This window comes from Chiloscyllium punctatum, chromosome 8, assembly GCF_047496795.1.
Source record: "Chiloscyllium punctatum isolate Juve2018m chromosome 8, sChiPun1.3, whole genome shotgun sequence".
In the NCBI taxonomy this organism is placed as follows: Eukaryota; Metazoa; Chordata; class Chondrichthyes; order Orectolobiformes; family Hemiscylliidae; genus Chiloscyllium; species Chiloscyllium punctatum.
In genome coordinates, this window is record NC_092746.1 from 114940591 (window position 1) to 114958284 (window position 17694).

Consider the following 17694-nt stretch of genomic DNA (forward strand, 5'->3'; position numbering starts at 1 on the left):
CATCATCATTGCGACAGAACCTAGAGCTGCTGTCCACTGAAGTATCTGGCTGACCTAATGGCAATTGTCAGATCCTGAAAGCAAAGTCACAGTGGTCAGTTGTCATACTTCCTAAACCTGACCTTACAGTCTCTATGCAGGTGTGATGTTCCTTTAGCATTCTGTTTTTCATTTGTGACCATTCGCCAGACCTGCAGCATAATGCATTTTTACATGCTATTAGCTACATACGCTCAAGATCCAGATTTATTTAGGTAAGAGGAAGTTGTACACACATTGAGCATTTTTCAAACTAACAGGATTGTGGAGACAGCCAACACTGCTGCATCACCTTTGTAATGCCCTAACCAATGAGAATTAACCTGCCTGTTCTAAGATTTTGTTTGACAGTTAACTGTTGACAGTTCTTGTTGCATTTCCATATGACCCAATCAAACAGCACCCTCACTTTATTCCAAACAAAGTCATATCTCTTTCTCCAAGTCTTTATTTGTGTCTTAGTTCTGATGAATGATGAAAATCTTCAACTTCTAGTCTGCTTTTGGCATTGTTTAAATCACCAGATAGTTCTGGATTTTCAAACTTTAAGGTCAATAGAGTACTATTTCTCAGTGAAAGAGGTGGACCATTATTCACTCACCAAGCCTCAGGTTCAGAATTATGCAACAATAAAAAGACAGCAGGAGGCCATTTTGCCCACCGTGTCTGTGCTGGCTTGCTGAAAGAGCTCCTGACATGGTGTCACTCCATTGCCTCTCCCCACAGAATCGCAAATCTTTCCTTTTCAGAAAATGAAATTCCCTTTTGAAAGTCTCAATTGACCCTACCTTCCCAATCTCATGCAGTACATTTTAGATCCTAACCACTCACTACATGAAAACATTTTTTCTTTGTATTGCCATTATTTCTTTTCTAATTACTTTGTTCCTGCTGGTTTTAAACCATCCACCTATTAGCAAATTTGGTAAGATTTGTAGCTCAGGTTGAGGTTTTGGATGTCAGTTTGCTCACTGAGCTAAAAGGTTCATTTCCAGACGTTTCGTTACCTTACTAGGTAACATCTTCAGTGGACCTCATGCGAAGCAATACTGAACATTCCTGCTTTCTATTTATATGTTTGGGTTTCTTTGGGTTGGTGATGTTATTTCCTGTGGTGAAGTCACTTCTTGTTCCTTTTCTCAGGGGGTGGTAGATGGAATCTAACTCGATGTGTTTGTTGATAGAGTTGGGTTGGTATATCTGGTCGGCATGGACGACCAACTAGCTACAGAAAGACATGACCCTCTCTCACTAGTATCCTCACATACGGATGAGGAAGAACACCACTTCGACTGGGACAATACACCCATCCTAGGACAAGACAAACAAAGACACGCACAAGAATTCCTGGAAGCATGGTATTCCAACTGGAACTCTATCAACAAACACATCGAGTTAGACTCCATCTACCACCCCCTGGGAAAAGGAACAGGAAGCGACTTCACCACAGGAAATAACATCACCACAAGAAATGACATCACGACCCCAAAGAAACCCAAACATATAAATAGAAAGCAGGAATTTTTCAGCATTGCTTCGCCTGAGGTCCACTGAAGATGTTACCTAGTAAGGTAACGAAACGTCTGGAAATGAACCTTTCAGCTCAATGATCAACCCTATATCCAAAATCCACTTATTAGAAGTTTTCCCCTGTCGACTTTGTCTCCGCCCTTCATAATTTTGAATCCTTCCATCAAAGCTCCTCTCAACCTTTTCTTCCTCAAGAAGAACATTCCCAAATTCTACAATCTTTCCATCTAACTGATATTTCTCGTCTCTAGAAACATCTCCCTGGGTCTTTTCAACAACCTCTATGCCTTCACTACAGTTTGGTGCTCTGAAGTGGAATCCATTTAAGTCTGAACCTATATTTTACACTGGTTTGATGTAACTTCCTTGCTTTTATACTCTGTGCCCCTGTTGATAAAACTGAGAATGCCATATGTTTTATTAATTGCACTCTCAACCTGATATGCCACCTTCAGTGATTTATGTACTTACACACCCAGGCCCCTCTACTCCTGTACCATCCTTAGAATTGTACCATTTACTTTATATTGCCTCTCCATGTCTTTTAGTTCACACTTCTGTGCAATAAATTTCAACCACCATTTGTCCAACTATTCCACCCGAACTGTCTATATCCTTTTCAAGTTCTACACAATCCTCCACATAGAGTCATAGAGATATACAGCACGGGAACAGACCCTTCAGTCCAATTTGTCCATGCCAACCAGATATACCAACCCAATCTAGTTCCACCTGTCAGCACCTGGCCCATATCCCTCCGAAACCTTCCTATTCGGATACCCATCCAGATGCCTTTTAAATGTTGCATTTGTACTAGCCTACACCACTTCCTCTGGCAGCTCATTCCATACACGTACCACACTCTGTGTGAAAAACCTGCCCCTTAGGTCTCTTTTGTATCTTTCCCCTCTCACACTAAACCTATGCCCTCTAGTTCTGGACTCCCCCACCCCAGAGAAAAGGCTGTTTTTTTTTTATCCTATCCCTATCCCTCATGATTTTATAAACCTTTATAAGGTCACCCCTCAGCCTCCGACACTCCAGGGAAAACAGCCCCAGCCTATTCACCCTCTCCCTATAGCTCAAATCCTCCAATCCTGGCAACATCCTTGTAAATCTTTTCTAAACCCTTTCAGGTTTCGCAACATCTTTCCGATAGGAAGGAGACCGGAATTGCATGCAATATTCCAATAGTGACCTAACCAATGTCATGTACAGCTGCAACATGACATTTTGCAAGATGTCACCATCTATTTCTCTACATTCTATATTTTCCATGTCTTGTCCACAGTAAATTCTGATGCAGAATACTCGTTTAGTATTTCTCCCATCTCCTGCGGCTCCACACAAATGCCGCATTGCTGATCTTTGAGGGGCTCTATTCTCTCACTAGTTACCCTTTTGTCCTTAATATATTTGTAAAAGCCCTTTGGATTCTCCTTAATTCTATTTGCCAAAGTCACCTCATGTCCCCTAAGTTATGTATTATTCACAATTCTTGAAATTGTGTCCTTTACTCTAATATCTGGGTCATTTAATATATCAGGCAGACTACAAGTCCCTAACACCGATCTCTGGGGAACTCCACTATAAATCTTCCTCCATTTTATGATCGTATTGCATCTATTGCATTTCGTCCATAAGTTCTACCTTTAATATCATTACTGTTGTGTGACTCTTTATCAAGTGCCTCTAGGAAGTCAATGTACATCACCTAAACATCATTACTCTGATCAACACTGTGTTCCCTTGATAAATCCATGCTGGATTTCACCCACATTTACCCATGTGACAGTTTTATCCTGAATTACTGCTTCACAAGGAGTCTCTACCACTGAAGTTCAATTGACTAGTCTGGGTGTACTTAGCATCCTTTTTTAAACATTGTTGGAGCAGTGAATTTTTTCAATGCTCTGGCTCCACTCTAAGCCAAGGGAAAAGTAGAATGTTATGGCCTATGCCTCTGCAATTCTCACTCTCACTCTGGAGCTTTTCATCTTACATATATCATGACTGAAATGCAAGAAAACAAACATTAGAAAGGAAACAGCAATTTCTATAGCATGAGAAGAGGATCAATTAGACTTTAGTTAGCATGTAGATACAGCAGGACCTGTTAACTGTCCTAGTTAACGGATATCATTCAAACGGGAATTTGGCTATGATTGCCCAGATTATCAACATGGGGATACAGCATTGATTGGTTATCTGTTTCCCATTTCTCAGTATAAAATGTGCAATGTGTGGACATATTTCTTTTGTCTGCAAAGAATGAGGCTGTGTGTGTGAATAAATGTGGTATTCTGGAATGCGTAAGTGAATTACACTGCAAGCCTGACTTATAAGTTTAGTTTGACTTCCAGTGTAATTCCAAGCAAGGTCTGGATTATTTAGTAAATGTTGTCCAATAGCAGAATTGCATAGAACATAACAGCGCAATACAGGCCCTTTGGCCCTCGATGTTGCGCTGACCTGTGGAACCAGTGTGAAGCCCATATCTAATCTACATTATTTCATTTTCATCCATTTGTTTATCCAATGACCATTTAAATGCCCTTAAGATTGGCAGGCCTACTACTGTTGCAGGCAGGACGTTCCAAGTCCCAACTACTCTAAAGAGTAAAGAAACTACCTCTGGCATCTGTCTCATATCTATCATCCCTCAATTTAAAGCTATGTCCCCTTGTGCTACCCGTCACCATTTGAGGTGTCCACCCTGTCTAACCCTCTGATTATCTTATATGTCTCAATTAAGTCACCTTCCAATCTTCTCTCTAACGAAAACAGCCTCAAGTTCCTCAGTTTTTCCTCATAAGACCTTCCCTCCATATCAGGCAACATCCTAGTAAATCTCCTCTGAACCCTTTCCAAAGCTTCCATAACTTCCTATAATGCGGTGACCAAAACTATACTCCGAGTGCGGCTGCACCAGAGTTTTGTACAGCTGCAGCATGACCTCATGGCTCCGAAATTCAATCCCTCAATTGCATCTACTGATGTTGGACATCACACTCTGAGTTTCTCAGGTATGCTCTGGTTAGCATATTCAGAACATTGCCTGGTGTGGGCAGTCAAGACAATGTGCTGTTTCCGACAGTCTGCTTTTTTTTTGAGGGCTTTCAGCCTAAATACCTGAAATCATTACAAGCACTGAAACTGATATATCACATTGTGAGTTATGTAGATTGTCCTAAGGCTTGACAGCAGCACCCTATTAGTGGAAAAATACCATTTCTGTGTTGTTGCACAATAGCTATTTCCGACCTCCAACTCAATCCGTTGTTCAGATTTTTCAGACACCTTCTAGAGCAATTGGAGAAAGACAAGGCACCATTTTGTGCTCAAAGTAGAATCCCTAGATACTTCCAAGAGTTTGCACAATATACAGTTGGATGAACTTCGGATCATTCGGGAGGCAGCGGGGGTTATTGACAGGACTTACAGAGAGGAAGTCATTCCCCAGATAAAAGAAAAAGACAGATGAGTGACAGTTAGGGGACAGAAAGGGAACCGGCAGGCAGTGGAGGGATCCCCTGTGGCCATTCCCCTCAACAATAAGTATACCTTTTTGGATACTGTTGGGGGGGATAACTTACTAAGGGAAAGCAGTGGGGCCCTGCTGCTCAGAAGGGAAGGGGGAAGAAGAGCAGAGCAGTAGTCATTGAGGACTCGATAGTTAGGGGGAACAGTTAGGAGGTTCTGTGGGGACGAGAGAGACTCACGGTTGGTGTGTTGCCTCCCGGGTGCCAGGGTCTATGATGTCTCTGATCATGTTTTTGGGATCCTTCGGGGGGAGGCCGAAGTCGTGGCCACATTGGCACCAACAACATAGGTTGGAAGAGAGATGGGGACTTGAGGCAGAAATTCAGGGAGCTAGGATGGAAGCTTAGAGCTCGGACAAACTGGTTTGCTGCCCGTGCCACATGCTAGTGAGGTGAAGAATAGGGAGAGAAAGGAGTTGAGCAAGTGGCTACAGGGATGGTGCAGGAGGGAGGGTTTCGGGTTTTTGGATAATTGGAACTCTTTCTGGGGTAGGTGGGACCTCTACAAGCAGGATGGTCTTCATCTAAACCAGAAGGGTACCAATATCCTGGGTGGGAAATTCGTTAAAGCTATTAAGGTGGATTTAAACTAATACAGTAGGGGGATGGGAACCAAAATTGTACGACAGGTACAGAAGAGAATGAGAGTAGGGAGTTCCAAAATCAAGTACCTGACAATGGCAAGCGAGAACCTGGATTGAAGTGTGTGTACTTCAACGCGAGGAGCATCCGAAATAAAGTGGGTGAACTGGCAGCGTGGGTTGGTACATGGGACTTCGATGTTGTGGCCATTACTAAGACATGGATAGAGCAGGGACAGGAATGGCGTTGCAGGTTCCAAGATTCAGATGTTTTAGTAAGAACAGAGAAGATGGTAAAAGAGGGGGAGGTGTGGCATTGTTGATCAGGGACAATATTACAGTTGTAGAAAGGATGTTTGGGGACTCGTTAACTGAGGTAGTATGGGCTGAGATTAGAAACAGGAAAGAAGTCACCATGCTGGGGGTTTTCTATCGGCCTCCGAATAGTCCCAGAGATGTAGAGGAAAGGACAGCAAAGATGATTCTCGATAGGAGTGAGAGAGGCAGGGTAGTTGTCATGGGGGACTTCAACTATCCAAATATTGACTGGGAACACTATAGTATGAGTACTATAGATGGGTCAGTTTTTGTCAAGTGTGTGCAGGAGGGCTTCCTGACACAGTATGTAGACAGGCCCACAAGGGGCAATGCCACTTTAGATTTAGTACTGGGTAACGAGCCTGGCCAGGTGTTAGGTTTGGAAGTAGGTGAGCAAAGTTTGGTAGAAGATTTGTAGCTCGGGTGCTCGTTGTTGTGGTTCTGTTCGCCGAGCTGGGAATTTGTCTTGCAAACGTTTCGTCCCCTGTCTAGGTGACATCCTCAGTGCTTGGGAGCCTCCTGTGAAGCGCTTCTGTGCTGTTTCCTCTGGCATTTATAGTGGCCTGTCTCTGCCGCTTCCGGTTGTCAGTTCGAGCTGTCCACTGTAGTGGCCGGTATATTGGTTCCAGGTCGATGTGTTTGTTGATAGAGTCTGTGGATGAGTGCCATGCCTCTAGGAATTCCCTGGCTGTTCTCTGTTTGGCTTGCCCTATAATGGTAGTGTTGTCCCAGTCGAATTCATGTTGCTTGTCATCTGTGTGTGTGGCTACTAAGGATAGCTGGTCGTGTCGTTTCGTGGCTAGTTGGTGTTCGTGTATACGGATCGTTAACTGTCTTCCTGTTTGTCCAATGTAGTGTTTTCTGCAGTCCTTGCATGGGATTTTGTACACTACATTAGTTTTGCTCATGTTGGGTATCGGGTCCTTTGTTCTGGTGAGTTGTTGTCTGAGCGTGTTGGTTTGTGTGCTGTTATGAGTCCTAGTGGTCACAGTAGTCTGGCTGTCAGTTCAGAAATGCTCCTGATGTATGGTAGTGTGGCTAGTCCTTTGGGTTGCGGCATGTCCTCGTTCCGTTGTCTCTCCCTTAGGCATCTGTTAATGAAATTGCGAGGGTATCCGTTTTTGGCGAATACCTTGTATAGGTGTTCCTCTTCCTCTTTTTGTAGTTCTGGTGTGCTGCAGTGTGTTGTGGCCCTTTTGAATAGTGTCCTGATGCAACTTCGTTTGTGTGTGTTGGGGTGGTTGCTTTCATAGTTTAGGACTTGGTCTGTGTGTGTGGCTTTCCTGTAAACCTTTGTGGTGAATTCTCCGTTCGGTGTTCTCTGTACCATCACGTCTAGGAATGGGAGTTGGTTGTCCTTTTCTTCCTCTCTAGTGAATCGGTGAGCACTTTGGAGACAGCGATCACAATTCTGTCAGGTTTACTTTAGTGATGGAAAGGGATAGGTGTACTCCACCGAGCAAGAGTTATAGCTGGGGGAAGGGAAATTATGATGCAATTAGGAAAGATTTAGGAAGCGTAGAATGGGGAAGGAAACTGCAGGGGATGAGCACATTAAAAAGTGGAGCTTATTCAAGGAAAAGTCCTAGATAAGTATGTACCTGGGAGGCAGGAAGGAAAGATATAGAACGCGTGAGCTGTAGTTTACTAAGGAAGTGGAATCCCTGGTCAAGAAGAAGAAATAGGCTTATGTTAGGACAAAATGTGAAAACTCAGAGCGCTTGAGGGTTACAAGGAAGTCAGGAAAGACCTAAAAAGAGAGCTCAGAAGAGCCAGGAGGAGACATGAGAAGTTATTGGTGGATAGGATCAGGGTTAACCCTAAGGCTTTCCATAGGTATGTCAGGAATAAAAGAATGACGAGAGTTAAATTAGGGCCAATCAAGGATAATAGTGGGAGTTGTGTGTGGAGTCATAGGAGAAAGGGGAAGCACTAAATAAATATTTTTCGACAGTGTTCACTATAGGAGATGAAAATGTTGGCGAGGAAGGTACAGAAATACTTGCATCTAGACTAGAAGAGATTGAGATTCACAAGGAAGAGGTATTAGAAATACTGCAGAGTGTGAAAATAGACAAGTCCCCTGGGCCGGATGGGATCTATCCTAGGATCCTCTGGGAAGCAAGGGAAGAGATTGCCGAGCCTTTGGCATTGATCTTCAAATCATCATTGTCTACAGGAATAGTGCCTGAGGACTGGAGGATAGCAAATGTGGTTCCCTTGTTCAAAAAGGGTAGTAGAGACAACCAGTGAGTCTCACTTCAGTTGTTGGTAAAGTGTTGGAAAAGGTTATAAGATAGGGTTTATAACCATCTAGAAAAGAATAATCTGATCAGGGACAGTCAGCACAGCTTTGTGAAGGGTAGGTTGTGCCTAACGAATCTTATTGAGTATTTTGACAAAGTGACCAAGCAGGTAGATGAGAGTAAACCGGTTGATGTGGTGTATATGGATTTCAGCAAGACGTTCGATAAGGTTCCCCACTGTAGGCTATTATACAAAATGCAGAGAAATGGGATTGTGGGAGACATAGCAGTTTGGTCAGTAATTGGCTTGCTGAAAGAAAACAGAGGGTTGTACCTGATGGAACATGTTCATCTTGGTGTCCACTTACTAGCGGCGTACCGCAAGGGTCGGTGTTGGGTCCACTGCTGTTCGTCATTGTTCTAAATGACCTGGATGAGGGCTTAGAAGGGTGGGTTAGTAAATTTGCGGACGACACTAAGGTCGGTAGAGTTGTAAATAGTGATGAAGGATGTAGTAGGTTGCAGAGAGACATAGATAGGATGCAGAGCTGGGCCGAGAGGTGGCAAATGGAGTTTAATGTGGACAAGTGTGAGGTGATACACTTTGGCCGGAGTAATCTGAATGCAAAGTACTGGGCTAATGATAAAGATTCTTGGGAGTGCAGATGAGCAGAGAGATCTCGGTGTCCATGTACACAGATCCCTGAAAGTTGCCACCCAGATTGACAGGGTTGTTAAGAAAGCATACAGTGTTTTGGCCTTTATTAATAGAAGGATTGAGTTCCGGAACCAGGAGGTTATGCTGCAGCTGTACAAAGCTCTGGTTTGGCCACACTTGGAGTATTGTGTACAGTTATGGTCACTGCATTATCAGAAGGATATGGAAGCTTTGGAAAGGGTGCAGAGGAGATTTACTAGGATGTTGCCTGGTATGGAAGGAATGTCTTACGAGGAAAGGCTAAGGGCCTTGAGGCTGTTCTTGTTAGAGAGAAGAAGGTTGAGCGGTGACTTAATAGAGACATACAAGATAACCAGAGGGTTAGATATGGTGGACAGGGAGAGCCTTTTTCCAAGTATGGGGACGGCAAACACAAGGGGACACAACTTTAAAGTGAGGGGAGGTAGATATAAGACAGATGTCAGAGGCAGTTTCTTTACTGAGAGAGTAGTAAAGGTATGGAATGCTTTGCCTGCAACGGTAGTAGATTCGCCAAGTTTAAGTGCATTTAAGTCGTCATTGGACAGGCATATGGACGTACATGGAATAGTGTAGGTGGGATGAACTTCAGATTAGTATGACTGTGCGGCGCAACATCGAGGGCCGAAGGGCCTGTACTGCGCTGTAATGTTCTATGTTCTGTGTAGATGGGCTTGAGATTGGTATGGTAGGTCGGTGCTACATCGAGGGCCAAAGGGCCTTTACTGCGCTGTAATGTTCTATATACAGTGAGCAAAGATTTTATCAGGATAGTTATTACCAAGCATAATAGTCTTGATATGCTCTATCTCAGCACCAAATTTACACAATGCAGATAGCTGGGACCCTATTCACAATGTTGCCAATAAGGCTGATCTTGCAGCAAATGGAATTGCAGGAATTCCAAAACACATAAAGATCAGTGATCCTTGCATAGGTCATCGAAAACAACTAGCATGTCAAGGAAAAGGAGCTGATTTGATTACTCCATTTCAGAGATGAATCTGACTTCAGAGTCTGTTAAGCAACTTCAGGAAATTCTTGGATGCAGCTACAAATTCAAATATAATAAACTGGGTCATCAATGTATCAGAAGGGGTAGTGAGTTTTGTAAATCCAGCCGTAAGTATGTACAGACCAGTCACATGAGAGTAACCCTGGAGATGTGAGGGAAGGCTTATATACTAAATCAAATGTTGCATAAGAAATTCCTGTTTCACTTTGTTTCAGCACATTCCTGAATGACCTTTTGAAATGTCAGACGGATGATGATATTGCTTTGTGCTTCATCAAGAACAGTGATCGATTTGATAAATACATGCATTACTTAGTTGGACAAGTACAGGCTGAATCTCATATCACTAATCCAGCCGTCCAAGACTTTTATAACGTAAGTGTTATTTTAAGAAAATGTAAGTAAAGCTGTCCATTAATACTTTATGCTGCCGAAGTATTTAGAGTGGTGTCAAACTACTTATTTCATGAAACCGTAGCGAGATAACGGCAAAGGTATTAATAAATTTAAGAATAAATATAGATTCAGATCCATATGCTTAAAACCAAAAAGTGAACGCAATTGAACAATGGTATTGTTTCTGTTTAATAGATAAAATTTGTAAAAGTAAGACTCTAAGGATATTCCTTCTTTCACAACAGTTTGCTGTTTTATTTAAGTCTGTCATTTTTTAAATTAGAACTGAAGCTGAATCGTTTGTTATTTTTGGCTAAGTGCAAGTTGTCCAACAATATTTCTCTCAATATCTTACCAAATGCACTTTATTGTCTACATGCCTCACTCCTATAGCATTTCCCCATCCAGTTCAATCCCCAACTCACCACGTTATTTCCAGAACAATTTGCCACTCATCAGATGTATGCTGAAAGACCAGCATCCCTTCTGCCCATGCCACCTATAAAAGCCAAATGTGCTCCCAGACACATCCAGAATTGACAATCCAGAATTGCCCTGCCTGTTCCTGGCATTTACCTCAGACACGGCAGTTGGGGAAATGGATATCCAATTTGCAGGTAGGGACGTGGAGGTCCTGCTGGATGGAGTGGTGCAAACAAGGGACATCCTCTTCCCTCATGACTGTCTATGTAGGCCACAATGTCAAACTTGGTCCTAGTTGTTAACTGGGTTAGGCAGTCTCAGCTATCCGGAAGCTTGACCAGCAGTGCACGAAGAATGTCAATGGTCTGTCCATTTCACGAGCATAAATGTCCACACCTTCTCTCCAATACCTCACATTCTGTTTTTCTACTCTGTGCCTATCTCCAAACAAAACACATGCATTTCCACTCTTTCACATAGCTTGCAACATCTTCCCTCCCTTGCTGTCTCCCACTCTAGTTCCCAACACCATTAATCTTGCACGCCCTGTACACTGTCTACTCACTCACTTCTGAATCAGCATCAAATGGAAGAACTATGTTCCCCACTTCCTGAGTGACTGACTAAGTACATCCAAGGCCCTGGACTGGTCGCAGAGACTCCCTTTGATTACTGTGCCAAATCCTCCTGAGCACAGACTATTTCCTTTGACTGGAGATTGAGACAATCATGACAAATTTATTAGCTTCATGTCGATAAATGGCAAGGCAAGGATACTGTGTGCATCCAGGTAGGCTCAGAGTGAATAAGCACTGCGTCAGAAGTGAAGTAACCAGAGATTTAGCCAGGTTCAGTCTGTGAGGTAGGTGCATGTTCCTTAGCGCACATTATTCTTACCACAGCATTAGAATGATATTGGCCAGTGCAGTCCAAGGTTCAGAAGTGTACTGTAAGTAGATTGGAGATGTGCCATGAGGGTTCTTAGAGGCTGGCACATGTCAGATGCCAATGTCCATGGATGTGGGTTGCATGAGGCTGGCATCCATAGAACGTGTTCTGAGATTTTGGTGGCTGGTGTTCCATATGGTTGTCATCCACAGCCAACAGTTAGCTGAAGTCGCCAGGTTCAGGCTCTGATCTCCATGTCAAGAATTGATGAAGAATTGCACTGTTTAAAGGTTAGAAGTTTCCCAAGCTATAATTCCGTTAATTGGCAACTCATCACTATTCAGCAGGAAACTTGCCAAGCTGCTCAGCAAGAACATAAAGGATGCAGCAGGATACTCCTGACATCAAATAGGATGTCTCCAATGCTGCCACAAATTTTGGCATAGCCACATCACTCAAACCCATATAAAATTCCACCCATCGTTCTTTATTGCACATTCAAAAGGCAAATTAACACAACAGTCCTTCAGTGATCCAATAGTCTATTGCATTTAGACATTTTACATTTATTCATTCATGGGATGAGGGCATTGCTGGGCCAGCATTTATTGTCCATCTCTAATTGCCCAGAGGGCAATTAAGAGGCAACCACATTGCTGTGGGTCAGGAGTCACATGGAGGCCGGACCAGGTAAGGATGGCAGATTCCTTCCCGACAGGACATTAGTGAACCAGATTGATTTTTCTGACAATCGGCGGTGGATTCATGGTCATCATGAGACTCTTAATTCCAGATTTTTATTGAATTTAAATTTCACCATTTGCCATGGCAGGATTCAAACCCAGTTCCCCAGCATATTCCCTGGGTCGCTAGATTAACAGTCCAGCAATAATACTGTTAGGCCATCACCTCACCATATGATTGCAAAATCATGATTAAACAGATTTATTCATAAAATAGTTTTGTTACAAAACTTCAGTTGATACACACTTCCCTAAAGTCCATGTAAAACTAGTTAACAAGTAAGAATTCTAAAGAAGAGTCATACCAACTTCAAAACAATAACTCTGTTTCTCTCGTTGGATGCTGCTAGACATGTTAATTTTCTCCAGTATTCTCTATGTTTGTAACAAACTAGAAAGTTGGAGCACATTTCCACTTTGACACTCTGCAGTGCACCATCCCGATCCAGTAAAAACAATACCACATGTAAAACAAGCAGGAAGTAAATAGCTTGTATTTTGAGGGTTATATATGGAACAATGGTATTCCTTTTGAATGGAACCTACTCTTTTAAAACTCTTTATACTCTCTCTTATGAATAGCACTGCAGGGGCACCTACACTAGGTAGGATGCAGTAGTTCAAAAGGCTTACTATAGTTTGTCATAGGAAATTATAGATGAGCAACATATGCTGGCCTTAAGGGGCATGGGTAGGGTAAATAGGCAAAGTCTTTTCCCTGGGGTCGGGGAGTCCAGAATAGAGGGCATAGGTTTAGGGCGAGAGGGGAAAGATATAAAAGAGACCTAAGGGGCAACATTTTCACGCAGAGGGTGGTACGTGTATGGAATGAGCTGCCAGAGGAAGTGGTGGAGGCTGGTACAACTGCAACATTTAAGAGGCATTTGGATGAATATATGAATAGGAAGGGTTTGGAGGGATATGGGCCGGGTGCTGGCAGATGGGACTAGATTGGGTTGGGATATCTGGTCGGCATGGACGGTTTGGACCAAAGGGTCTGTACATCTCTCTGACTCTATGACTCTATGTGCATTGTAATGCAAGAATTCCTGTTAAAGACATTTTAGGAATGGATTTTCAATTAGCTCAAGCCAAATTCTGAAGTGGATACAATTTAGGTTCACCATGTTGTTATATCCTTAAATAATTTAATGTACTCAAACATGGACAAAAGATCTGAATTCCAGAGGTGGGAGTGAAAGCCCTTGACATCAAGGTCGCATTTCATGAGTATGGCATCAAGGAGCCCTGGCAAAACTGGAATCAGTGGTTATCAGGGGCAAACACTCTGCTGGTTTGAGTCATACTTGGCACAGAGGAAGATGATTGTGGAGGGTCAGTCATCTCAGCTCCAGGACATTCCTTCAGGAGTCCCTCAGGGTTGTGTCCTAGGCCCAACAATCTTCAGCTGCTTCATCAATGACATTCCCTCTGTTACAAGCTCAGAAGTGGGGATATTGGCCGATGATTGCACAGTGTTCGGCACCATTTGTGACTCTTCAGATACTGAAGCCGTCCGTGCTCAAATGCAACAAGATCTGGACAATATCCAGGCTTAGGCCAATAAGTGGCAAGTAACATTCAAGCCATACAAATGCCAGACAATGACCATCACCAATAAAAGACAGTCTCATCACCACCCCTTGCCATTCAACGATATTACCATCACTGGATCCCCCACTGTCAACATCCTTGGGGTTACCATTGACTAGAAACGCAACTGGACTCACCACATAAACACAGTGGCTGCAAGAACAGGTCAGAGACTAGGGATACTTCTGCAAGAAACTCACTTCCTGACACCCCAAGGTCTATTCACCATCTACAAGGCACAAGTCAGGAGTGTAAAGAAATGCTCCCCACTTGCCTGGATGGTGCAGCTCCAACAACACTCAAGGAGCTTGACACCATCCAGGACAAAGCAACCCATTTGATTGGCAATACATCTACAAACATTCAATCCCTCCACCACCGGCACTCAGTACACATTATTGCTACTATCTACAAAATGCACTGCAGAAATTGATCAAAGATCCTTAGGCAGCACCTTTCAAACCCACAACCACTTCCATCTAGAAGGACAAGGGCAGCAAGTACTTGGGAGTTCCCCTCCAAGCCACTCACCACCCTGACTTGGAAGTATAACACCGTTCCTTCATAGTCATTGGGTCAAAATCCTGGAATTCCCTCCTGACTGGCAATGTGGGTCAGCCCACAGCAAGTGGATTGCAGCTGTTCAAGCAAATAAGGATGGGCTGTCAATGCTGGTCATGTAGAAGTGGGTACTGCAGATGCTGGAGATTAGAGTCAAGGTTACAGTGGTGCTGGAAAAGCACAGCAGGTCAGGCAGCATCCGAGTAGCAGGCCTCATTCCTGATGAAGGGTTTTTGCCCGAAACGTCGATTCTCCTGCTCCTCGGATGCTGCCTAACCTGCTGTGCTCTTCCAGCACCACTATCAATGCTGGCCAGCCAGTGATGCCCAAGCCCCACAAATGAATAAAAGAAAATGCTGTTCTGCAAGCATGCTATGATCATTGATAAGAAAAGTGCTATGTTAAAGTCCTGAACTGATCAGCATTCTGATTTTATTAGAAAACAGTTTTATGGTCGCATTGCCTACTTCGGTATGAAATGGTCAATTTTGTGCTCTTTAATCTTCTGGTCATTACTAGTGAAAGAAAGATTGATGTACTGTCATTTATTGCACTGTACAATGATGAACCTGGTTTCTTAATAGTGACTAATGTTGTTGTCCCAGAAATACACAGATGAAATATCATCAGCACAGGACCCATCGGAATCCCCAGTGCCACCTATTCATAATTTCTTAGAGAAGCCTCCCAATAGACTCTTGAAATATCAAAATTTTCTCAAGGTAAGTCATGGATTGTCTGGGATTGTAATATTGAAAATTACCAATGATCTTTCCACACATCTTTGCCAGTAATCCCAGTGAAAACGTAATAAACGTAGTTGAACTTTTAATTAAGTTTCAAAATCAGAGAGTTTGTATTTGGTCGTTGGAACACAGCATAACTGAGAATATAAATATAAAAACATATAAATACTTGTACCTTACTAAATTTAGTTAGTTTGGATTCTAAACTTTATAGGAATTAGCCATGATCATGGTGATGTTATTTTGACTTTGAGGATAGATTTGGCTCAAAACTAAAACTAAAATCATGGAGATTCAAATTATATGACTTGGTACTCTGAAGACAGTAAGGACGTTGCCACTGCTCCAGAATGATAGACTGGCCAATACCATCACAAGATACTTATGGCAAAGAAACCATTCAGCCTATCATGATTTATACATTGCGACCAACCTGAAGCTTTCCCATTGCTACATATTACTTCTTAAAAGAAAGCATGATTTTTGCTAGTAATGCTCAGAACAGTGTTTAGCGCTTACTATATGAATACATTTTCCTTACTACTTTGAAACCATGTTCCCTTCTCATACTCAATTTATTTTGTAGTATTACAAGTTAACTTTTTTCAATCCATTCCAAATGAAAGACTAACCAATACCAAATCACATTTAGCTGTTCAAGCTTATATCTTCAGTCTGAAATACCTCAGTCTGAAATGGCCAAACTTCTGTCTTTCAACATAACAGTAAAAGTCTGCATAAAGGTTCCTCCTCGTTGCCATCAGTGTTGGAAAGTCTCCATTATCTCTCACTCATCAGAACTAGACACACTAGTCAAGGTTTGGCCAGATGGGAGCATTGTATGATTTAGCCATTACTTCTTGCTTGTATTTTGGGCTAGTTTGAACTTCTTTGCATTCTGTTAATTGTTGTTCTAGTTCATTTGAATGTTTTGAACATTGAGAGTATTATAACTTTTAGGTCTTATTCAAAATCATCTGTAACGTTTTGAGCACAGTTCAAGGATTATATTTCAGTGACAAAAATATTTTTTCTTGACCATGTAAAACAATTTGGATTTTGCCATGTTATGTAGCAGTTGTTGTTGTTGTAATATGTTCACCAGTGTTACTTTCTATAATCAATACAATACGCTTTATCTACATGAAGTTTCATCTGCTAACCGTTGTCCTACACATGCATTGGTTTAGCTAATTTTGAAATTTCTGGACTCCTTCCTTGAATTCCACAGCTCTTCCAACTTTGGTATTATCTACAAATTTGACTAATTTGCATCACTTTCCAAAATCCAGTGTGAATTTGGCACGTTTCTGCTGTCCAAAAATGGAGCATCCCTGTTTGAGTATCGATATGTAAATTATTATGGCTTATGCCACAAATTTTCAATTCAACTTGAATCTACAGCATGTTCATAAAAACAGAAAATTTGCATTGCAACTTTCATGACCTCTCGAAATCACAAAGCAATCTAAATCTAATGAAGTACTTTTCTGTTGTGGTGTAGAAAGTGTGACAATATGAAAAAAAAACAGACGATTTGTTTTTGTGATGATAATTGAGACTGTGTCCTTGTGTCAGCACAGGGAATAACTCCCCTGCCTAACTTTGAAATATTACCATGAGATCTTTGCATCTATTTCATATCAAGGGAAGACAGAGACTTCAATTTAACTTCTCATCTGAAATATAGCATCTCCAGCACTCCTCTGTACTGCGCTGGAACATCAGGGTTAGCGCATGGATCAGTGATTAGCACTGTTACCTCACAGTGCCAGGGACCTCGGTTGGATTCCTGCCTTGGGCAACTGTCTGTGTGGAGTTTGCACATTCGGTCCGTGTCTGCATGGGTTTTCTCTGGGTGCTCCGGTTTCCTCCTACAATCCAAAAGCGCGCAGATTAGGTTAATTGACTATGCTAAATTGTCCATAGTGTTCAGGGATGTGTAGGTTAGGTATATTAGTCTGATGTAAATGTAGGAGAATGGGTCCGGGATGGGTTACTCTTCGGAGGGTCAGTGTGGACTTGTTGGGCCGAAGGGCCTGTTTCCACACTATAGAGATTCTATATGAGCTTTGATATTTGTACTCATGCTGTGAAGTGGGACTTGGTCCTCAAACGTTCTGACTCAGCAACTGGAGTGCTGTCAATTGAAACAAAGGTTATATGAGGACTGCATCTTTGTATACAATTCTGTTAGTAATCAAAGTTGTACAATTCTATTATTATTGTTAGTTTTTTTAAGCCTTTATTAATGTATTTAGAAATGTATCACCTTATGTAAATTAGTGTGACCTAAAGCTACCATTCAAATTTAAAATGTCAGTAATTTTATAGCTTACTGACGATACCACACTTCACCTCGAACAGTTGCCATGT

General features: G+C 42.3%; 1 protein-coding gene across 2 annotated transcripts in view; it reads left to right on the forward strand.

Moving 5' to 3' along the window:
• obscnb (obscurin, cytoskeletal calmodulin and titin-interacting RhoGEF b) overlaps positions 1-17694 on the forward strand; it is an 802448-nt gene that overhangs the window by 594524 nt on the left and 190230 nt on the right. For both annotated transcript variants that reach the window (XM_072576281.1, XM_072576282.1), the window contains 2 exons: positions 10184-10343; positions 15178-15294. In XM_072576281.1, coding sequence (XP_072432382.1) covers positions 10184-10343; positions 15178-15294 — 277 coding nt within the window. The remainder of the gene's footprint in view (positions 1-10183; positions 10344-15177; positions 15295-17694) is intronic.